General features: G+C 38.9%; 1 protein-coding gene across 1 annotated transcript in view; it reads right to left on the reverse strand.

Annotated features, from left to right (window-relative positions):
* The window catches only part of LOC122787573 (Rab interacting lysosomal protein), a 1,137,527-nt gene extending 1,128,785 nt beyond the window's left edge, over nt 1-8,742 (reverse strand). The window contains exon 1 of the mRNA XM_044054356.1: nt 8,095-8,742. Coding sequence (XP_043910291.1) covers nt 8,095-8,472 — 378 coding nt within the window. The 5' untranslated portion in view covers nt 8,473-8,742. The remainder of the gene's footprint in view (nt 1-8,094) is intronic.
* Nucleotides 8,743-25,291: the final 16,549 nt, after the last annotated feature.

The following is a 25,291-nucleotide window of genomic DNA, read 5'->3' on the forward strand; positions in this document are numbered from 1 at the left end:
ATGGCATCAGTAAAGTAGCTATTAAAAGCATCAGGAATCTGGTTAGAGTTATTTTGGTTGAATCCTGAAGAGGCAGGAGCTTTAGAGTGCCCAGGCTGAAAAAGCTTGTTAATGCCAGACCAGAATTTTTGTGGATGTTGTTGGTGGGTTTGTTGTAGGCATACACATGCAGAAGGTCATAAGTCAAAGTAGAAAGGGATGATAATGAAATGAAAGATGGGGGATTTGGGAAGTAAGGAGAGAAAAATAGAACTTTGGATGTACATCCTCAAGGAAAATTAAAAAAAAAACATACAGAATATTACCAATATGAAAGACTTCAAGAAGAGGTATAGAAAGTTAGCAATTTATTTGAGATAATTAGTAAGGGAACCAAGGTTTTGGGAGCAAACAAATACATATAAAAAAGTAACAGAATTATAAGGCTAAGCAGAAGTTTGGATGGCAGGTTACAGGCTACCTTCCCTACCAGGGACAGATAGAGTATAGGCAGAGAGAAAGGGACAGTGGATTGTTAAATGAAAAAACATCTCTGGTAGTGTTTTAGTTGAGTCTAGAATATATTACTCTATTAAAAATGGGTAACTAAACATATAACATACTGCATGATAACTATAAGAATAAACCAGAGGAGGTTACAAAAGACTGGGAAGAGATAATGTAAAGGCAATACACAAAAGGGCAAAAGGACAACATCTGTATGGTCCCCAAGAATGCAACAAAGTCCAGAAGGTTTATGATTTTTTTTGTACCCCAAGCAGACCTCAGGGAATGCTTCCTCAGGTAGACAGCAAATGCTGTGGAAAGAGAGAGGTAATTCTGATTTTTTTTTTTTTGTAATGTAATAAGTTAGCTAATTTTAAAAATTTCTTGCAGAATACACTGTCTAAAATGCTGGGGGAGCAAATGGTTTTAACTAAGGAAATGCCTCTTTTGAGCTGAGATATCGGATCTGGATTGCCCAGATGGTAAGGCCTTACTAAGTTTAATGCTGTTGGCAGCAAGAAAAAAAATTACTAGAAATACGAAATCAAAATCTAAACCAACTGTAAAAGTAGTACTGAATATTGTGAAGGGGGTAAAATAACTGGTAGAGGGATCTTTAAAAAAGGGAAAAAGCAAATTACATATAAATACATGGAACTTGTGAAACAACACTTGCAGAGTAGTGTGCAGGAAGAGGAGTAAAGGAATTGAGCAGTTTATGTAATGTTGGAGTGAATGAAAATTGTTAAAATGTATACTGAATGAAAATAGCAAAGAAAATAATAGCATAGCTTGTTTTTTTTCTGTTATTGTGTATGTACCTATGTCTGTTTTTAAAAAAATGTCATGTTTAATAAAGATACTTAAAAAGGGGGAGTGTGATGCTTTCTCTACAATTCCAAAGTGAGGTATGGTGTTGAGTGCTTTGGCCAGATCTAGTTAAGCTATATGAACAGCAAGGCCACTGTCTACACCTGACCCTCTCAAAAAAATTAAAAAGGTTTAACAGGCATGATCTTCCTTTGATGAAGCCAAATTGTTAGGGATCAAGCCTAAAAAGATTATTGACATTAACAGGATCAATTGTGATACATTCCATAACTTTATGGATCAGACTTGTAAGGCTGATTGGTCCACAATTTCCAGGGTCCATGGTAGGCCCACTCTTAGGGAGGGGCATTATCACAGCAGTGCTACCAGGTTTAGGAACGCAGCCTGTGACTAGGCTGGGGTTAAACTGCTTAAGGAGAGGTTTGGTGAGAAATTGCTTGAGGCTGTTTAATAAACATGCAGGTATGTTGTCCAGACTCAGTGAGGAAGTGTTTGTGGTTTTGAACAATACCTTAAGAACATTCTACTTGGTGATGGAATAGAGTAAGGGATTCAGGGATTTGTGGGTGTCATTTGAATGAGGGTTTTAAGGGTGAAGTTAGTAGAATACTTATTTGCTTGGACTGCTCAAAAGGTACACGTGAACACTGCCTTGAGACATTTTCTCCACTAACAGATGAATATGCAAGACTCTCTTCACAAGGCAAGTTAACATCATATTGCACTTGATTTCATTTATCTGTTTTTGTGGCTGAAACTGTTTAAAACAAAACACACATTCTGCTAAAACTCACTTTCCGCACAGCGCAAATGAACTAATAGCATTGTACAGTAGTGACATAACAGTCCATAAATCAGCTAAAAGGTTCCAATATGACAGTAACTGCATCTTTACCAGCTGGAATATGTGACAATTGGAGTAGCCAAGCAAACTTTTCATACTACAGAGTATTATGTTTTTCTTAACCATCTCAAGAAATATCATGACTTGAACTGGCACTAAAAATCTGTTTGAAGTACTATTTTATATGTGTGTGTGTGTGTGTGTGTGTGTGTGTGTATGTATTTGTATGCACACACACACACACACACACACACACACACACACACACACACACACACACAAACTTATTTGGAGAAATGGCCTAGGAGTCAGAAAGAACTTACTTTTAATGTTATAGGGGGCATCTGCTGCAAGTGATGCATGCATTTCATAACTGTACAAGAATTAGCATTTTGAGAATCATGTCATTTCTTAAATGTGAGGTAAGCTGTGGGGCAAAAATATGAGTTATGAGTAAAAAATGGATATCTTGCTACGCTCCTAACCAATATATGCCTTGTCTGATTCCACTTGAGTATCCTGTAAAGAATAATCTTTAATCAGTTACATCTCTTCTCAAAATAGTATTTTAAGTGCCACAATCCACCTTATCGCACACATTCCTTCAGAACTAAATCAACACTTCAGGTGATTATATCACCTGGACGTACAGTGTTTCAAACATTTCACAGGAACTCCTACAGCCCATCAAATGTGAGGAGACATTTATATTTTAATCATCCACTTCCCATGAACAGCTACCATCACCTACCCCAGGACCTATATATTTTTCTTTGCAAGGACCCACATTCCATTGAAACAAAATGAAAAGCAGGTGTTGGGTCTGTGAATGCATACTCTTTTTCGTAAAGTACATCTTAACATCATCTGCTATCATTGTTTTACAATTTATATTTACTCTACCTTACTTATGTATTTGCCTTTTACTGAATGAAAGATATCAGGGGTTTAATATGCATTAAATCTGTAGAAATAGATTTCAGTCATTTTTACAGCAATAAAAACACTTATAATTTGTAAACACTTTCCAATGCATTTTACAAACTTGGTTAGTCATATGTATTGATGCAACAATTCTCAACTCAAATGGTGAAGTTAGCCTCCCCAGGGGCCTGGAACTCTTTCGGGGGGGGGGGGGCAAGCAAGTATGAATTTGTTGTATACTTCAGTTTAAACATTCATTTTAACATTATACGAGATCAGGGTAACTACATATTACTACTCTTCCCTCAGTAGGCCAATCATTGAGAACAATGCCCCATTTTGGCAAGTACCTCACTAAACACCTGCAACAACTGGAGAGGCCACAAAAGTACCTCACAAAGAGGATTCTATGCCTTAAACATTTGTCCTATATGGACAAATTTAAAAAACTCCAACTATTCTGTCTCATATCGCCTACTTAGAGGTGATCTCTGCTTGACTTACAAAGCCATGTCTGACCCAGCTCTGTTAGAAATGCTACATCTAAAGAAATCCCAATCCCTCCTCACCACACGCTCCAGAGACCTCAACCTCATTACCACAATGAAGAGAACAAGCTGGAGGGACAGGTTCATAACCCAGAGACTGGCCATGCTATGGAACAGACTTCCCATACATGTCAAACAGAGCCCCTCACTGGCCCTCTTCAAGAGAAATCATGATTAGTGGATGTGAAATAGAAATTCACCCTGGGGATCATTCCAGTGGCTCTACTCAACAGAGGCACTGGGAACTAAGGTCGAGTAGCACGATGCCAGGGTAATCCTATGGGCTAGGCTTGTAAAGGCTCCAGGGCCATTAGCCTAGTACACACCTATGAACCTATGAACCAGTCAGTAATGTGTGCAGCTGCCAAAAAATCAGTAGCAGAAGACTAATGCATCAAACCAAAGCTTAATTATTTCAAGTGTTTGTGTGTGTATTTGGGGTCTATATTATATCCTCGAACGGGGTGGCCACGGTGGTGCAGTGGTTAGCACTGCCACCTCACAGCAAGAGGTTCTCTGGTTCGATTCTCGGCTGGGGTGCCTTCTGTGCGGAGTCTGCATGTTCTCCCTGTGGTTGCGTGGGTTTCCTCCGGGTGCTCCGGTTTCCTCCCACATCCCAAAGACATGCTGCAGGTGGATTGGACACTCTAAATTGGCCCTAGGTGTGCATGTGAGTGTGCCTTCTGTGGAAGGTTGGGCGCCGGGCTGGCAACTCGACACCGTAAAACTCCACTGCCAATCAATGTGCGGACATGATGATCCACTGTGGCGACCCCTAACAGGGAAAAGCTGAAAGAAGAAGAAGAAGATTATATCCTCGAACGCTTAAAAAAGTGAATGCTGATTGATCGAACTTATTTTCGCGAAACTGCAAAATATCGAAGCAGCAGAAAGTCAAATTTTTTCCTAGGGAAAGAATTTGGTTGTCCGTTTCTGTTGCTTCGGTATTTTCAGTGTTATGGTGGAAAGTTACCGGTCGGATTCGGGTAAGTGTGCAATTGTGTGGATGTGAGTGTTAGGGTGATTTAGGTGAGTTAAGGTTAGGGCTCGGGTTAGGTGTGTGTGCGATTGAGTGGACAGTTAGGGCGGATTTAAGTGAGTTAGGGTTAGGGAGCGGGTGATGTGAGTGTGCGATAGTGACAGACCTTAGGGTTAGGGTTTGGGTTAAGGTAAGTGGGTAGTTAGTGGTGTGTGCATAGTTTAGTGTAGGGTTAGGTATCAGATTTTAGGTGTATGTGTGTGGATTTCTGTTTGTTTGGTGTGCTTCTGTTGTGTGTATGTGTTTTGGATCAGCGATTTTTTTCCCTGGGAAAAAAAATCGCTGATCTGACAGTTCGAGATTGTAAGCTTTTGCTTAAATTAGGTCGATCAATCAGAGTTCGCTTTTTTAAGCGTTCGATGATATAATATAGATCCTGTATTTGTGCCCTCACACTCCAATAATCTGAGAAACAATATTTCACAGCTGTCAACCTTCCAACTCCAAAATGTGGAACACTATCACGTAAAGTGAACAAATAGGAAAAATGTGAAGCAGTTTTTCAGGTTTAACCAATAAGTTTACAGTATGGTTAATAAAGTGTTTCTTAAGAGATGATCATCCTTCCGTAAACAGTTGTGGGGCGGGGCTAAAGCTAAAATATGAATATGCAAATATAGTATCTATTCATTAACGTGAACTGTCGGCAGACTGTTGAAAAAATTCAAATACGCAAGTCTGAACACCTTTCAGTTTTTTTAACAATAAAATGAAAATGGTGGTAGATTGTGTTATCTAAATTTTTGTTAAGTGCCGTGCAAAGGCAACAACCTTAAAACATTAAAAAGCGCCCCCTTACATGCGCACATTAATACAGAAATGATGTGCTGGAAGTGCTTTCTCTGCAATACAATACATCAAACTGTTAACCCCATCACTGCTAGTGATGTTTTCGGTTGTCAAGCGAGACCTGGTTTTAAATTAGTTCAACTTGGCAGTACTGTTTACTTCTATTACAAACACACAGCCAGAAAACCCCGTTACTGACCAACTTGTCGTCTCTTAAACGTTCCTTCTCTTCATGTTTTTCTTAACCATCTCAAGAAATATCATGACTTGAACTGGCACTAAAAATCTGTTTAAAGTACTATCTTATATATGCGTGTGTGTGTGTGTGTGTGTGTGTGTATATGTATTTGTATAGAAACACACACACACACACACACACACACACACACACAAACTTATTTGGAAAAAAGGCCAAGGAGTCGGAAACAACTTACTTTTAATGTTATAGGGGGCATCTGCTGCAAGTGATGCATGCATTTCATAACTGTACAAGAATTAGCATTTTGTGAATCGTGTCATTTCTTAAATGTGAGGTAAGCTGTGGGGCAAAAATATGAGGCTATGAGTAAAAAATGAAAATCTTGCTACGCTCCTAACCAATATACACCTTGTCTGATTCCACTTGAGTATCCTGTAAAGAATAATCTTTAATCAGTTACATCTCTGCTCAAAATAGTACTTAAGTGCCACAATCCACCTTATCGCACACATTCCTTCAGAACTAAATCAACATTTCAGGTGATTATGTCACCTGGACGTACAGTGTTTCAAACATTTCACAGGAACTCCTACAGCCCATCAAATGTGAGGAGACATTTATATTTTAATCATCCACTTCCCATGAACAGCTACCACCACCTATCCCCCCAGCACCTATATATTTTTCTTTGCGTGGACCAACATTCCATTGAAACAAAATGAAAAGCAGGTACTGGTCTGTGAATGCATACTCTTTTTCATAAAGTACATCTTAACATCATCTGCTGTCATTGTTTTACAATTTATATTTACTCTACCTCATCTATGTATTTGCCTTTTACTGAATGAAAGATATCAGGGGTAAATATGCATTAAATCTGTCGAAATAAATTTCAGTCATTTTTACAGCAATAAAAACACTTATAATTTGTAAACACTTTCCAATGTATTTTACAAACTTGGTTAGTCATATGGATTGATGCAACGGTTCTCAACTCAAATGGTGAAGTTAGCCTCCCAAGGGGCCTGGAACTCTTTCGGGGGAGGGGGGGACCAAGCAAGTATGAATTTGTTGTATACTTCAGTTTAAACATTCATTTTAATATTATACGGGATCAGGGTAACTGCATATTACTACTCTTCCCTCAGTAGGCCAATCATTGAGAACAATGCCCCATTTGGCAAGTACCTCACTAGACATCTGCAACAACTGGAGAGGCCACAAAAGTACCTCACAAAGAGGATCCTAGGCCTTAAACAGTTGTCCTATATGGACAGATTTAAAAAACTCCAACTATTCTGCCTTATATCGCCTACTTAGAGGCAATCTCTGCTTGACTTACAAAGCCATGTCTGACCCAGCTCTGTTAGAAATGCTACATCTAAAGAAATCCCAATCCCTCCGCACCACACGCTCCAGAGACCTCAACCTCATTACCACAATGAAGAGAACAAGCTGGAGGGACAGGTTCATAAGCCAGAGACTGGCCATGCTATGGAATAGACTTCCCACCATACATGTCAAACAGAGAACCTCACTGGCCCTCTTCAAAAGAAATCATGATTAGTGGATGTGAGATAGAAATTCACCCTGGGGATCATTCCAGTGGCTCTACTCAACAGAGGCACTGGGAACTAAGGTCGAGTAGCACGATGCCAGGGTAATCCTATGGGCTAGGCCTGTAAAGGCTCCAGGGCCATTAGCCTACTACACACCTATGAACCTATAAACCAGTCAAGTAACGTGTGCAGCTGCCTAAAAATCAGTAGCAGAAGACTAATGCATCAAACCAAAGCTTAATTATTTCATGTGTAGTGTCTGTGTGTGTATTTGTGCCCTCCGATAATCTGAGAAACGATATTTCACAGCTGTCAACCTTCCAACTCCAAAATGTGGAACACTATCTCGTAAAGTGAACAAATAGGAAAAATGTTAAGCAGTTTTTCAGGTTTAACCAATAAGTTTAATTTACAGTATGGTTAATAATGTGTTTCTTAAGGGAAGATCATCCTTCCGTAAACAGTTGAGGGGTGGGGCTAAACCTAAAATATGAATATGCAAATATATTAACTATTCATTAACGTGAACTGTCAGCAGACCGTTGAAAAAAAATCAAATACGCAAGTCTGAACACCTTTCAGCTTTTTAACAATAAAATGAAAATGGTGGTAGATTGTGTCATCTAAATTTTTGTTAAGTGCCGTGCAAAGGCAGCAACCTTAAAACGTTAAACAGCGCCCCCTTACATGCGCACATTAATACAGAAATGATGTGCTAGAAGTGCTTTCTCTGCAACATAATACATCAAACTGTTAACCCAATCATTGCTAGTGATGTTTTCGGTTGTCAAGCGAGACTTGGTTTAAATTAGTTCAACTTGGTAGTACTGTTTACTTCTATTACAAACACACTGCCGGAAAACCTCGTTACTGACCGACTTGTCGTCTCTTAAACGTTCCTTCTCTTCATCCCTCCTGGCTCCTTCTTTTCTTCGTAAGCTCCGGTAGGCACGGATAAACTCTTGTTCTTCCAGTGTCACCCTACGGCGGGCGGCGAATCCCTCCAGTAGTTCAAGTGCCCGCACAACCATGGGCACCAAGTTCTCTACACTCTCTTTGCCATGACGGTAAATAAGTCGTTCTACCTCAGAACCGATAAGCTGCGCGATTTGGTACACGTCGTCCACCGATAAATTAGTTATGTCCTTTCGCAGACTGATATCAGTTTCTTCCATCGCCCGTTGTGTGTTTCGACTTTGGTGCGCAGAATAGATCTCTGTGATACTGGCAGTGAGTTTAAAAACCAGTGGCATCAGAGGAAAATAATTGTTTCTGTCGAGAACTGTAACACTTGATGTCTCTTGGAATGTGTTTTCTGACAACAAAGTCCAGACGTATATTTTTCAAGCCTAACATTCACTGAGATTTTACACCCAGGGGCTTCCCCTTCCATTGAAAGATATTCCACTTTTCCATAGTCCACTTTAACGTCCACAGCACTGTGTCGGACTGTCGTTAAACAGAAAGCTGCTCGAACCAGTGACAGTAGGGCGGGAGATGCACACGGCTTGCAGCACAGGATTTGTCCAGACATTGTTTATAAACCTATTTTGACAGTAGTGATTTCCGCCCAAATACTCTCCATTCCAATATACTGAGTGCAAAACAAAAATACTTTCAGAAGCACGGTGTAAAACTTTCGGTTTAATAATTAAACCTCTCAACCTCTTAGTGCAAACAATCTGGACAAACACCAACAAAATGGGGAGACAAAGGCCTAAAAATAGGGACAGATTTTAAACATTGCTCTTATAAACTTAGAAGGTTTCTGGAGTAACAGGGTTAGTGTTAACCTAAATTTCCTGAAGGATTTGAAATCTAAAACTCAAATGTATGTAATTATGTATTGACTTAAATACTCAGATTATCCTAGTGATTTGCCAGAAAACTACGAATTTTATGAGGGACAAACCAAAAATATGAGGCAAAGATCTGGACATTCTGAGAAAATCTTACAGTTGAGAGGTATGGTTAATTTTAGGGTTGCCACCTTTCCATTTGTCCAAAGAGAGACTTTTTTGTGGACAAGTGGGATTTAGCAAGACAAACTTTACTCAGAGCCAGTGCAAAAAAGTACATAACTTCATTTTTTTGCCAAAATAAAACCTACTTGTTATAGCATTTGAGTTAATAATGTTGTTTAAAATAATGTGTTTCATATACAAAGTAAGTGTGTTACCCAACTATTAAAGAAAATTTGGAAATATTTTTGTCCTATAATCTCAGGACATGATTTGCCATTTTTCATTTTTTTCCACAGGACACAACTGCCCAAAAGTGTGACTGTCTTGGGCAAAGAGGGACAGATGGCAACACTATTTAATTTCCCATAAAAAAATTTCCCTTTCACTTCTGTTTTTCAAAGTAAAGTGATGTCCCCCACATTTACATAGGTGCAAGTATGAATTCTGTCTTCCTGACAGGGAAAAAAAAATAATCTATATGAGCCTTTTATTCACAGCTGTTAGTTGCATACCCTCTTGAAAAGGATGGATACCAACAAAAGTGGCATTACAGCATGCTGGATAATTCTTAAACATATTTAGAGTTAAGCATTTTATAAACAATACAAAGCAATACTGTAATACTCTAAACATAATAGGATGGTTAAAGGAATCTTGGTGACTGGAAATTTACAAATTAATAATAACGCACTTTTATGTGAATTATCTTTCCTGATTTGATAACTTTTCTAATTTAAAATTTTTGTAGTACGTCTGTGTTTATTTCTCTAAACACAATACCTGATTATTCAATATTTATTATGTAAATAATAACAATATATTTCATCTCTTAACAATATATTTAATCTCTGTTGGGTCCCAAGTGTGTGTGTGTGTGTGTGTGTGTGTGTGTATGTATGTATGTGTGTGTGTCTGACGAATAGGTTAGTAGTTATATAATAGGCAAATGATCACCAGGGCCGTTATAAGGGTCTATGTTAAATCATCGAACGCTTAAAAAAGCAAACGATGATTTAGCGAACCTATGTAAGTGAAAGCTTTCAATCTCGAATGCTTAGAACAGTGATTTTTTTTTCCCAAGGGAAAAAAATAGCTGTTCCACAAAACAAAAAAATTTTAAACATTACATAAAGTGGGGGGGGGTATCACCCCCCCACACCCCCCTACTTAAATATACCAACTCTGAGATCGCACTACAGTGACAAAAACTGTAAAGTAATGGAAGCGGCCAAGCAATTTTTTTCCCAGGGAAAGAATTCCTTTATATGCCGTTTCGCTATTTTGCCTTTTCGGGCTTTCAAGTTTGATCAAGACGCATTCGAAAGAATGCATCTTCGATCATTTAATAGGAACCCCGTTATAAGCCTAGCAGTGCAATACAACCCAATTGTGTCCCCATGTATCATGGGTGTTTATTAGGAGGCGGTATGTTTATTAGGAAGTTTCTAGAAGTTATGTTGGGGGGGGTTATGTTAGTTTGGGCATTAATGTCTGCCTCTGTCTATCAGAGACATAGGAGCCAGAGCCAGGGGAATTTCTGATTTCCCATCCACTGGTCAAGGTTACATTAAAATAGCATGAGGGATGGATTCTACTTAACATGGATGAGAGCCTGTTCTAGAGTATGGGGATCCTCAGAGAAACCAGCTCACCAAACTCTGAGAAACTCTGTCTCACCAGAGTCTTATTTATTTCACAAGCAAAATTTAAATCCTTGTATCTGGTGATTCTGATGCTGTTCATTTTGTAGATGTGCAAAAGGTCCATCAGAGCTGGATCCTAGGATCCCTTATATGTCAGGCATAGATTGCCTCTCAGTATCCCATAGGAGACAGAGTATAGCGATAGGGCTTTAAGGTGATCCATTTAAGATAATGTGTTTATACCCTGGATTCTGCAGATAAGGAACCTTTGTGGGCATTCCAACTGTTGCATATGTTTTCACAGGTACATGCCAAAGGGGGCATTATACTCAATGTTGGCTCTGATAAGGCCACAAAAGTGGCACTATGACTTACTTAGACCTGGATGCCATGCCCTTACTTATAAGATGGATGACATAGAATGATTGCCTTGCTACCATGACCAGATGTTGGTCAAATGCCAGATTGCTGTTTAAATATATTCCTAGATCCCTGGCTAATGGATCAAATCTTAGTGGTGTCCTATTGATGGAGTAACTAGCCTGGATGGAAGTTTTCCAAAAAGCCAATATAATCCATTTTTTGGTGTGGAGTCTTAGTCCATGACTTTAGCACCAGTCATTTGTCTATGTTAGACCCTCATGTAGGAGGCTTTGTGTCATGGGGGGATTCTGTGATAGCTCAAGATTTGCACTCATCAGTAAACTTGGTCAGTCAAAGGCCCTTGATATTAGCCTTTACCTCTAAGAAGTAGATGCTAAATAGAAGCAGTCCCAGCACACAATTCTGAAGTACCATGCTGGTCACAGGCCTCTTAATGGAGATATTGTCACCAATCCTGAGCTCCTAAGTCCTGTCTGTGAGCCAGCAGGGCAATCTAGCATGTTATATTGGGGTTTCTGCCCAGTTTGGTGAGTTTATCAACTATACCCAAGTAGTGTATTGTACTGAATGCTTTAGCCAGGTCCAGGATGGCAGAATGCACCATTTTCCCCTCAACTATTGCCTTTATGACATTCTCAAAAAAGTCCATCAAGTTTAGTAGGCATGATCTTTCCTTGACAAAACCAAACTGGGTTGGGTCCAGTGTCTGAAGGTTCTCTATCTCTTTGTTGATCATTTCCATGATCACTTTTCATGGCTTTGCATTTTAGACTAATCAGACTCATAGATCTGTAGTTTCTGGGGTCGGTTGATGGTCCACCCTTGTGAAGTGAAATAAATGTTGCAGTCCTCCATTCATGTGGCAGAAAGCCTGTTTTGGGGCTATAGTTGAAAAGTGACTCACGTGGTCCTGATAGGTCATGTTTCCAGCTATTTAGGAGGCATCCTGGAATACTGTCTGGGCCCACTGAGGCTGTGTTTTTGACCTTGCTGAGCGCTGCCAGGACGTGCTCCCTGTTGATAGTTGGAGGGGATTATGTTAGTAGATATTTCATGAAGGGAGGCAGGGGAGTGCAAGGTGAAGTTTGAGCTGAATTTGTCAGCCACCAAATTCACTATGTTGTTCTGCTCAGTGAAAGTGGCATCACTGACCACCAGTTCGGCACACTAATGTATGCTGCCTTTGAAGTTTCAAACGTAGCTGTGGAAGGCTTTGTGGTTGTCTTTAGCCTGTGAGGCTATCTTGACCTCATAATTGGCCATCTTGGACTTAATTAGTCCTCTTAGTTTCTGTTTAGTTTAATTAGAGAGCTTCTGTCATTATAGAAGCTGCTCTTCCTGATTTTTTGCCATGTCTTTTCTTCCTTTTGTTATACACCCTATTAAGGTTAGGATTCCACCAATCTGGTTTGTTTTTAGAGTTTGTTTTGGGCTTACTTCTAGTAGGCACAGCAGCCTCTATATAGCCATTTACGTGGTTGTACAGGGTCTCTCTGAACGATTCCGCATAGGTTGTTGTGAACTCGTGGCTAGGAGGGGCACTGAATTTTGATAAACTATCACTTAATAGCATGTAGTTGGCTTTGTAATAGTCCCTAACTGTTAGAGGATTTGCTGGGCTTACCAATTTGATTTTTATTTTGAAGGAAATGGCTTTGCACTCTGACTTCACCAATGACAATGTGGCACTTGGGGGGGGGGGTGCAGCACTCTCCTACATTGATGAGTACCAGGTCCCATATGTTTGAACCTCTTGGTGGGTGTGCACACTACCTGGTCAATGGTATTTGTGTTGATTAAGTCCAGGAATCGTTGTGCCTGCGACTATAAGGCAGTGAATGTTTCCCAGTCTATAGAGGGGTAGTCAAAGTCTCCCATGAATAGGGTATTTGGTTTAGTGGTGAGTGTTTCCAGTAGGTCTAGGTATGAACTAAGGGATTCTAGGGACATAGAGGGTGACCTATAACTTGCCAGGATATGGTATTGGACTTTATCTATGGTGATTTGCACATGGATAAATTCCAGGGCATCGTCCAGTTTAACCACTGTAGAGTTATGTTTGTAGCCAATAAAGAATGAGATTACACACAAACATAAAAACACCCTTTTTTGGCCTGCCCTTGCTGTAAATATTTCTATATCTCTACCTTAACTACACCTTCCTCACTTAATGCACTTACTACTCCAAAATGTAAATCTAAAACACAATTTTGGTATAAATTATGTAGAAAAAAAAAAACTATAAATAATATAGCCCATCAGAGGATGAAAAGCAGCAGGAAGGTGTGAAAAATACAGTATACTTTAATAAAATCCCCTTTCCATTTAGTTTTTAGTAGTTTGCTTCGCTATTATGTTTTCCCAGATACATGTTATTCATTCTTTTGAAATATTATTTAAGAGAAATGTGATATCTGGGAGTTATGAGGGTACATATCCCCCTTACAAATATCAAATAATGCATTTGAGAGCAGTGGGAAAGGTTCACAGCTGTCATAGTAGTGCACAGATTTTTTTTTGGAGCATGCAGACCTCTGGGAGGGTGCTGCACAAACTGATCTTATGAGTAGATGTAAAACATTCATATCAGTGGATTCTGTATGAGATGTTTCCAAGTATAAGAGCATACAGGAATGATATTGGTAACAACTATCTTTGCACAACATGGCAGAGTCAGTGGCCCGTGCATGAATGCCACACGCTTTACTGAATTCTTAAGACTCTGAGTACCAGAAAAAATATTACAATAACAATGTTTCTGCTGCAGTAGAAACTGATGTATAAATAATGCGCCCTAAACTTTTTGCTGATAGTACTTCATTTTTCCTGTACTATCAGACTATATTTGTTGTTATGACCCATCTGAGCAGCTTAGTAGGTTTACAGTTTATTGAACTGTTCCTGTGCACAGTTTGGATGTCATTATGCAGTGGTTGCTGCAGCTTTTACATGTGCAACACTCAAACTTTCCATTTAGAAATCAGATACAGTGTTTCTGCTAATCAGATATGAGAATAAACTGCTTTATATCACAGTCCATACCAGACAGCTTCAGTAGCTATGGCAACAGTGAACCCTTTTCCACTGCCCTCAAGTATACTATATCATTTGTGCGTGTGTGTGTGTGTGTGTGTGTGTGTGTGTGTGTGTGTGTGTGTGTGTGTGTGTGTGTGTGTGCGCCTCACTCTCTCACACACACACACACACACACACACACACTCACGCACAAATAATTTTAACGTCCATCCTTGCAAGCAGTTTCCAGACAATTTAGATCCTCGTAAAATGGCTGTTTACTTCTTCTTAGAAAGTATAATAAAATAGAAGGACATTTTGTCTTCATTCTAGGTTTGTGACACCTTTTAGTGGGAGGTGGTAAAAAATAAGTTTCAGGAACCTGAAAAAGTGAAATTGCTTCTGAATAAGGGTACACTGCAGATGTTAAGAGTAAACTTTCTGTCAGGGCTACACTGTGCTAATCTGCTCGTGTGTATTATTGACCTAGTTATGTTAGGAACCTTAATCTTATGAGTACACTGTGCACATTTAGTTTTACTTTGTCGTATTTAGGCATCTTGCCTTGTGACTTAGTTATCAACAAATAAAGTCTTGGATCTCAGAATGCTGCTGTTATCACTATTTGGAATTTCCAGCCCCACCCTAGCTGCTGAGTTCAGCATCTCATGAAGAAACAGTGTCCATGCAATTTAACTTTCAGTAAATCACATGGTCTTCACCACTAAATAAGATATTGCATCAGATGGTTTTAAGATTCTCCAAGCAAAGTGAAACACATTTTCTTAAAATAATAGTACTTCATATTCTGAAAGCAGTAATCTCAAACATCTGCAAATAGAGAATACAAGTATAGATTGCAAAGTCATAATAAGCAGTAATTCAAAACAATAGTAAAAAGCATAAAAGCACAACAGCGTAAATACAGAATCAGCTATGCTTTTAAGCAGTGCTAATGTAAAGTGTGGTGTATTTTAGCCTTTTACTGTGCTATGTGGGAATATATTCAAGACTGGCACAGTTGAGTCATGAGGGGAAAGCCTTAGTGACGAAATTCTTAAACTAGATGAATAAACTCCATATAGCCTGTATCGTGACACAGATTACTGCAGGATTCCAGTGTTGATAACACAGATTGAGCTGTCAAAAGTCAGGGCAATACATTTAAACAAGCACATGCCCTGTAAAGTGAAAAGCTGGCTCTCTGAACGTACAGAACAACTGAAAAAAACATATACAATTAAATTAAGGACTGGCACAACATACCACACCACCCAACACTAACCAACCATTGAAACTTAAAGCCCTGTACCACCCATATGGGGCTTTATTTCCATACTCATTTTTATTTACATATACTAACTTCACAATCCCACAACTGCGGGAAAGTGTTCTTAATTAACTCAGCTGATACAAAGGTAATTTCAATACTTTATTAATGAAGAAAGAGCTTCAACTGAGTGTTATAATACCTAAAAGGCGCTTTAAACCTATTTTACAACTAGACATTCAAAATAAATGCATGCTGCAAGTGACATTAGTGCAAATGTCATTATGTTAAACTGCATTCACATTAAAGCTTGAAGCTGTTGTTTTTATGGAGATTAAAGCTCCCTGCAGTCCCCATGCCTGGCTTTAATTGCATTGAGTTTCTTCAAACTGGTTGAACTGGGATTAAATAATTACATTTAATCAACTCCTATTTAAGTGAAAGAACAACGCAGCTCCATCCTTTGGATGAGATATTAAACTGAGGTCCCAGCTGCTTCAGTTGGTGATAGTGAGGTGGATGTAAAAGATTCCATGGCACCTATCAAAATGAGTAAGGGAAGTTCCCCAGTGCCCTGGCCAAATTTCTCCTGGTAGTATACCATCTCAGATCTTCCTTGAAAAGAAGTCACTAGCCTGGTGAGACTAAGCCGGTCAAGAAAAGAAAAAACAAACTAATAAAATAAACAACCTATGCTTATTCTGGATCTCAGAATGGAAGGGGGGGGGTAATGACATTTCCTCTTACCTCCATGGTTTAGCAAACTCAGAGTTAGATTGTTTACAGATGCAGGGATGTGGGGGCATAGACCCTCTTGTGGATAGTGCACAGGGCTCTCTCCTCTACAAAGACACCTTTTTGTCATTTGTTTCATGAAACTCAGCATTGTACATTATCAGCTTTATTTTTCTTTATTTTGCCATTTGCTATAATTATATTCACAGAATTACTGTGGCCCTCGTATAGAAAGCTTTGCCCCTACATCATATTATTTAATATAATCAGTACTGAGGTAGCTGCGGTGGTGGTGCTGTGGTAGCGTTATCACCTCACAGTTAGACATTGCCCGTTCGATTCTCAGTTAGAGCGTCTTCTGTGTGGCGTCATGCGTGAATGGGCATTCCTTCATTGAAGGTTGTGCATTAGGCCTGGCAAGCCAGCACATCAAAATCTACTGCCAATCATTAGCGGACCAGAGTTCCGCTGTGGCGACTCCTAACCGGGAAAAGCCGAAAAAAACAAACAAGTACTGAGGTAGCTATGGTTTGAGTGAAGATGATTTCTGCTGTAGAGTAGAACCTCATTTTTGAGACGTGTACATTTCATACACATGTCCTTTGACCTGCCGTCCTTTCATATTTGCCGGTTGATTTGCACTGTCCTATTTTAATTACTGCTACTGTACAGTGTGTTCATTTTTTATTGTTATATATGGAAGTAAGTATTATATGTTTAATTTTATTCAGTTGTGCTAATGGTATACTGCAGCAGTAAAAACTGTGGAAAACATGCTATTAATCGAACTAACAGCCAATCGTTCTTCTGTGATGCTGTTGGAGCAGGAATTTTTCTTGTGTAACATAAAGGTGCTAGCCAGTTAGTCACCTTAGTAACTTCTTTTTTTCATTGTCTTTTTTGAATTACCTCATATGCCATCATCAGTCAGCAACAATGGGCAGTTCACACAGCTTCCCTTCATGTCTTTCTCACTACCTGGTGAGCTTAGCACTCAGTGAGTTTTCTTTAGCAATTTCTAAATATTACTTTTACAAAAAGTCCACTATTTTTTTCTCCAACACACTGTTAATAAGGGCAGTTGTAAAAGACAAATTCCATTTGTGGTCCATCTTCACAAAATTTGAGCCACTGATAGAAAAATTCTTTTCCGAACAAAGATTGACAACTTGTGGATCTACCCAGATGACTCCAAAAAAGTATTAGAAGTATATGCAAAAAAACGTACAAAGAAAGATCCCCACTGTATATACAAAAAGGCATAAGCATAGAATCCTACTAATGTGTCAGCTGCCTATCTCAGTCATTACTGAGGCTATCATTGCTGGCAACTGGTCATTTGTTATCTTCTTCCTTCTGCAAATTTAATCAGGTCTGGGCACCAAACTGTTTTGGAGGTTCAGAGATCATGACAGGTTTAGTTAGTTTGGTCCCCCCTCACTTCGTGCTGTAGGACATTTTTACCTACTGTCTTGTCTTTGGTGGTTCAGTTACCTCTACAGTTTGCTGACTGAGCTATGTGACTCCTACTCAAGCTTTTGCTTCTCCTCATCTTATAAGCAGAACTCTAGGAGTTCCCATCACACCCTGCCCAGTTCATTTGGGAACTACTAATTATAATTTATTGTCTGTAGCTTTTAGAAGAGTTCACTCTTCTAAACTTACTAAAATGCCAGTACCAGTACCTGCTGACTTTCAAACTTTGTTTATGGGTATTGCTGCTTTTTACCAGTCTTCAGTGGGTTTCCCCCAACATTGTGTTCCTGATGTTGGACCTGACTGGCACTAGTTCCCAGGCATTGACCTACCATTTACTAGCTATAAATAGTGATTTGATATTGGCCATAACTGACATCAGTGGTTCAGCACAGACTATGTTGTCTCACTTATCCTGAACAGGTGACCTATCAGGAACTTTTGCATATCTGTTTAGGTATCTAAGTTCATTATGCTCTGAGGCAGACCTTGATTCGACTCTAGTAGCTCTGCTGTTACTTGGCCATACCACTGCAAGCTACTCCTGAACTTAGCACCCGGTGACTGTCAACACTTCTCTTAAAGGCAGTGTCTGTATTCAAGGCCCTTATGGCATTTCAGCCTTTATCAGTCACCATCATCTAATTGGTGGGACACTATTATCCGCTGATAGTCCCCAAGGCACACTCTTAGTTGTGCTAGACCACATCTACTGAGGACACAAAGGTGCCCTTTCTGGCTGCTTCCTTCCAAGGCCACTATTTATTAACCCTGAGCTAGAACAAATGTTAAAATAGTTGGAGTAGGACCATGACTTCTATGCAATGAATTCATAATTCACCCTTCCAGAAGAATAAGTACTGTGGGACACAGATGATGGAGATCAGACAGGGTGTTCATGTGTCCCAGCAGAACCAACATCAGGCACAGCAAGATCAGCAGTTATCTGCCAACCAACAGCAGGAATATTGGCAAGTAGATAGTGGTGTCAGAAGTGGGAGTGCTGGAGGTCTTTCTTTTAAAGAAGATTCTAGTATTTTTCAGTCCCATTCTGACTGTTTTTCTCTTTAGAGATAAGACTGACAGAAGAAAATCCCTCCACACTGAAAAGAGGATTAAGAAAATGTTTGAGTAAGGTTGTTATCCTTCAAGGCTGAAACTTTAGACTTCTGTTCTCACCTCAGATCACAGCCCTATTCAAGCAATACAGTACATGCTGTTTACGACTGCAGTTAGCAGTACACACTGTGTGTAACTGATTTTGAAACTGAAATGTGATAGCTGGAAAACAGGGACAAGCAGATGGCTAATAAAACAATAAAAACTGCTATTTATAACATCACTGCACACCTGCTAATGTCATGCTAACATTTGCTGTAGAAGCTGGTGACATTAACACTGTATGTTGCAATGAAGAGATATATGAAATGTTAATCATGAACATAAATCTTGCTTGTTTAATTAATTATCAACACAGTAGCAGGGACACAAACAAACTGTTCACCAACCAAAAACTCCAGTATATAACACAAGGTGCAGATGAACAAAACCATGACGGTCAGGGTGGCATAAAACAGTAGCTTTATTAGAAATATGAGCACTTTCGCAGTATCAAACACACTGCTTCATCAGATTATAAAACAAGTAAAACATGGTTTTTAAATACATCCCTGTACTTGAACTGCTAGCCAGTCAAAAATACTTACAGTTAAAACATTCACACTCTTAAAGTACCAGTTCCACTGAAATTGCTGTACTATATTCTAGACACAGAGCAACTAAACTGCAACTAAAATTGTCAAGGTGCAGTATGAACCATACATTTTCCAACAGTCTATGTACATACTTATATAACCTACATTTAAAGCTATGTTTATTAATAAAAAAATGTATAACTATTTCGTATAGCCCCTAGCTTTTAAAAAAGGCTGTATAGGGACTTTGTCATTGTCATGTTGTACAACATGCTTAGCTAGGTCACTAATACTGTTGCTATTCTTAATGTTACTCAAATGTTCACTAATTCTATCTCTGAGTCTTCTGTCAGTTTTTCCAATATAGAATGACTGACATTTCAAACAGTAAGCTAAATACACAGCATGACATGACAAGTTTATGCTAACTGCAACACGTGGCATGTTGTGTATTTAGCTTACTGTTTGAAATGTCAGTATTAGTGGCCTAGCTAAGCATATTGCACAACATGACTCCTCACATAAATTTATGTTTTTAGTAGTAGAGAAAATGGCAGCAACCCTCAGATGAGGTTGACTTTATGAACAGGACTGAATCATCAGAAACAAGATGGATTATTCGCATGCGTGCTATTATAGGACATGGTCTTAATGAAAACGTCCCTACACAGCCTTTTTTAAAAGCTTGGGGCTATAGGAATTAGCTAAACAATTTTTTATTAATAAATATAGTTTTAAATGTAAGTTATATAAGTATGTACATAGACTGTTGGAAAATATATGGCTCATACTGAATTTTAAAGGGACTAAAATGTAATTTATTGTTATATATGTATTTTATTATGCATGTTTTGATGTATTTTTAACATTAGTTCTTGTTAATACTGGCTTTTGTGGAATCAGCACCTTGACAATGTTAATGTTTTAGCTGTAGGTTACTTGCTCTTTGTATAGAATATAGTACAGCAATTTCAGTGGAACTAGTACTTTAAGTGTGAATGTTTTAACTGCAGGTATTTTTGATGGGCTAGCTGGTTAAGTACAGGGATGTATTTAAACACCATGTTTTACTTGTTTTATTATCTGATGAAGCAGTGTGTTCAATACTGCGAAAGTGCTCATACTTCTAATAAAGCTACTATTTTAGGCCTGACCTGCATCGGTTTTATTCATCTGCACCTTGTGTTATTTGATTAGTTATCATAAGTGAATTGTATTTTTTTTTACTTTGTGTTTATTTATTACCATCATTTATATCTGTTGTGTTTTATTGTGTTAATTTATTTTCCATCCCAGCCTGCCCCAACCTCAAATTTATAGTTGCTCTGGTCTGGACCTTATCTTTTATGACGCCTTACACAATCTGCAGTATTACTATGCTGAGCCCACTGGAAGAATACCATCTTCAGAGGAACCCATAGGCTCATTGGAGGTACAAACTGACACCACATCTGAAGGTAAGTGAAAGAGAGATAAAGGCCACCATATCTGTAAGCCTGCCTGACGAAATTTGAGATTAGCTTAGCCACATTCCTTACATGTTCAGAATGTACCTGCCATTGAGTGTGCATAAGCCTGTAATGGTGGTCAACTCCTACATAGTGATGTCCCCTTTTACACACACACACACACACACACACACACACACACACACACACACACACACACACACACACACACACACTGTAGGCAGGCTTGCAGCTGCCAGTCTTCACCAAGAAGTCAAAACCATCCTGCAGCCCTGTGCATGTAACCCTCACCATCCCATCACAGAAAGGCAGGCAGACAAATTCTCTTCATTTCTCTCTATGCCCTGTTGGCTTCTCCAGTGCCTGGACCTGGGCCTGGGTATCTAATCAAACTAGACTGATCTGGGTCATCAGTAGTTCATGCTTCTGTTACAAAGCAAGCTCCTTTCTGGTGACAATTAACCTGACTATGGTTATGCTTCCGATGAGTGCACATTAAGATCAGGCTGATAATCACAATTGTTATGCTTCATGTTGTTGACCATGTGACTCTCAGGCAGTAATAGAAAGATGTTATAGCCCTCAAAGCAAGAGTAATACAAATTATTTATGATAATTTAATTCCATCTGCATTATTATTATTATTTGTTACTCACATAAATCCATTAGAAACAAATCTCTCAATTCAGTGGCAACAATGAGGCATTGTCTGATTAAGTGACTTGCACAGAATTACATGGTATATAAATGGAGACTGAGGAAATCTATCCCAGGCCTACAGGATGAAGCACACTATCGACTTATAACCCTAATCCTCTGTAGTAAACTGTCTGATATTATACATTTATATTCATTTCTTTTATTTATTATTAGTCCTGCTGGTGTATTTTTAAACTGAAGCATACATTTTTCTGTCAATTATAGACAGTTGTTTATAGAGAACAGAATCACGTTTTACTTCCTCAATTGTTTTATGCATCAATTCAAGTGAAAGAGTATGGTGACTGTTTACCTTTCTTGAGGTAGCAGTGTTTTTATGCTGCTAATTTGTCTCTTTCTTTAGAAATAAGACTGAGATTTACTCAAGGAGAAAAGGTGTTTTAGTCTGCCAACCATAACCCCCTCCATCTAGTGGGCATGGAAAAGGGGATTATACATATTGTGTACTTTCGGTAGAAAGGAGGTACAATTAACAGTATGGTAGTGCATTTTATAATCATCTGCTATAAAGGAAGGCGTATGTGTAATACAATATGGGCAATTGTACATGTCAATGCTGTTAATATTTTTATATCAGTAAAGGGCTGCATTATACTTCAGCAAGAAAACATAAATGGTTAGCATTTTTTTCAGCTTATATAAATACAGTAGATGATATAATGAAATAATCTGCTTTAACTGGGTTTTTCACATTAGCAGGCAGATGAGTTAATGAGCAAATGGTATTATGCCCAAGTATAAATTATGTACTTTTGCAAACAAAAAATATTGTTGCTAAGCTGTAAGAATCTGCTACACTCTGTTCTATACAGTAGTCTTATTTTTAGCTGCTACTTTATTATTGAAGCCTAGCCCCTTCATCACCAGTGATCACTACTCCAAAATATTTTAGCTACCTCTTGTTCCCCAGGTAGACGAACAAGTGCTAAAAAGGGCATTTTGCTTAGAGCCTATACAGCAATGTAAAGGAAAACACAAAGATCAATGCACGTAAGGTTTAAGTAAGGCACCCTTTATTACTTGCAGCAAGGAGACAAAGCATGTAGGTACAAGGTTTGTCTGATTTTCCATGGTTCAGCATGCTATTCTTATACAGTTCTCTGCATGTACACAAGAAAATATTGTTAGTTTAATTGTTGACATGGTCAGAAAGAAGACATTGTTAGATTTACTGCTGACATGGTCAGAAAATTGCTGTCTTGCAAAACATGTTTGAGAAAAACAACCTGGCCTTGGGCTAATTTCAGCCCTCCTTTGTTTCTTACATTTCTTCAGCTGTTCAGTTCTTGATATGATACATTTGCCCAGGGTCAAGATACAACCCTGGCCTCAATACACATTCTGCTGACCATGGTAGACTTTCAAGTGTCAATTGTTCTCTCATCAAGGTTTTCTGCAGCTGCACATATTTCACACAGAACAAGCAGAATAAACATATTAATTTATTTTTAACCCTAAATACATCTAAGCTTGCACATTGCAGTTATACATTTTCTTAACACCCCCCCCCTTTAATACTTTATTCTACTTTCAAAACAAGCATAAACAGTTCTTCTTCTCATAACCATTTCCCACTTAGGATTTGCAGTTAGAGAGTCATTCGGTTTAGGCCTGTGAAAGCATTTTTTCAGTTTTAAGTAATTCCTTGAATTCAGCATCTTGGTATAAAGTTTCTGAAACTGAAACGTCTACTATATTCTTAACAAGTCCTTTTATACAGGGGATGCAGCAGCATCCACACACCATCAGTAAGGCTATTCCTACACAGATGGCAATCAGAATAATCAGAATGTTCATCAGGATGCTGCCCCAACCCCCGAACCATTTCTGAAAAAAGTCCGTCAATGGGTTTGGTCCTGGTTTGGTCATGGCCGACACCTGCTGAATTACTTCAAGATGGTTGTCTATCTCGTGTTTGTTGTCAGGAATGTATGAACAGCACTCCTCCTGGATTAAAGCACACGTACCTCCTTTCACCGCTAGGGTGAAGTCAAGAGCCATGCGATTTTGAAGTACCACTGTTCTCATGGCAGTCAAGTCATCGGTTACCAATTCTAGGGCAGAAAAGGTTGCATTACTCATTATTTCAAGAAGTTTAGATTGTTTTCTCAGCTCCCAGATTGATTTTGTTGCTCCATATGCTGGTAATATGCCTGCCCACGATATGACATCATCACCCAGATCCATGTGCGATAGTCCCTTGTTATTTCCAGGGCCTAAGTCATGATGGTATTTCCAAGGTGCAATGATTTGTCCCACTGGATTAGCAAGCTTCTTAATTTCTCGGACATTCCCAATTTTCCCTTGAGGTAAAACTGCCGTGTGTCGTATGGCCGGAACCAGGTACCCCAAAAAAACAGCTACCGGACCAGTTTTCAGGTAGCCATTTATATGCTTTTCTTCTGCATATAAAGTAACAATATTCTACTTTAGTGGTAGCTTTACTTTAAACATACACTTGTCCTGCGTGAAACATTTTTCTGTCAATTATAGACAGTTGTTTATAGAGAACAGAATCACGTTTTACTTCCTCAATTGTTTTATGCATCAATTCAAAAAACAAATCATAGTTTGTATTGCAATAAGATCCGGTGTTATCAGGTTTAGTGTAGCATCTATAAGGAACTGTTACATTGCAATGGCTCCATCCTACCCTGACTGTATCATTCTTATGAAAACACACAGTTCCCTTTTGACGAATAGACAATTGTAATGCTACTTTATCTTCTGATGTAACATTCGATGTGTCATGAATTAGGTTTTCCCAGGTCTTATTAGCCCCTAGGGGAACTGAAGTTAGCAGTAATCCCCCATATGCTGTTGGTAAAGTTGTGCAAATCCAGCAATTCGAAACACTGAAGGTTTCAGCATACACATATTTGATTGCCTGGTAAGTATTGAAGTTCGGGTGCCACTCACGCTTACTAAATTCTACTTGCATAACAGAGAAGAGAAATGGCCATAACAAAAGGATTATTGTTACCATGATGATCAGTTGGATGGTCATGCAATATTTCTGTGGAAATGATTGTTCCATATTGTCTCTGTCTTCTCTGGTTCTTCCAAAAAGATATTTTCTTGATTCAGTCATTTTATTCAGACACGTGATCTTACTCTCTGCCCTACAGGACTTTAGCACCAATGATTGCTTCACTGTGTTTGAGATGGATCAGTTCCTATTGATCTGACCCCCCTTTGTAGCCAGACTTTTGTGCTTAGGGTCCTGATGGAGAGGTATGGTCTTTGTCCAATTCGAAGTTTCTCATCAACTTGCAGTGCATCAGGTGTATCCACGAAGCCCATTCTGCTATCTTGACTGCAGTAGGTGTTGAAAGAAGCACCTGGTAGGGACCTTCCCACTTTGATGATGCCCAGTTCTTTCGCTTCACGATTTTAATCCACACCCAGTCTCCTGGCATCACTGTCACTTCCGATGTTTCGGCTTGCTTCTGACCTGAAACAGAATTAAACTGCAACAGATGTTTAGAACTCAACAACTTTTTCATATATTCAACTAGTGTAAAATCAGCTTCCTGGTCTGATGACATGAGTGGTTTCCACTGGGGTGTGTAATAAGCCCTTCCGTACAGCTTTTCAAAAGGAGTCAGTCCTTTTGCTGTAGGGACAGTTCTCATGCTCAACAATGCCAAAGGTAAACAGTACAGCCAGGTTTTTCCTGTTTCAGCTATCAATTTCCTTAGT

The sequence above is a fragment of the Protopterus annectens genome, chromosome 13.part0 (genome assembly GCF_019279795.1).
Source record: "Protopterus annectens isolate FY-2018-M chromosome 13.part0, PAN1.0, whole genome shotgun sequence".
Lineage (NCBI taxonomy): Eukaryota > Metazoa > Chordata > Ceratodontiformes > Protopteridae > Protopterus > Protopterus annectens.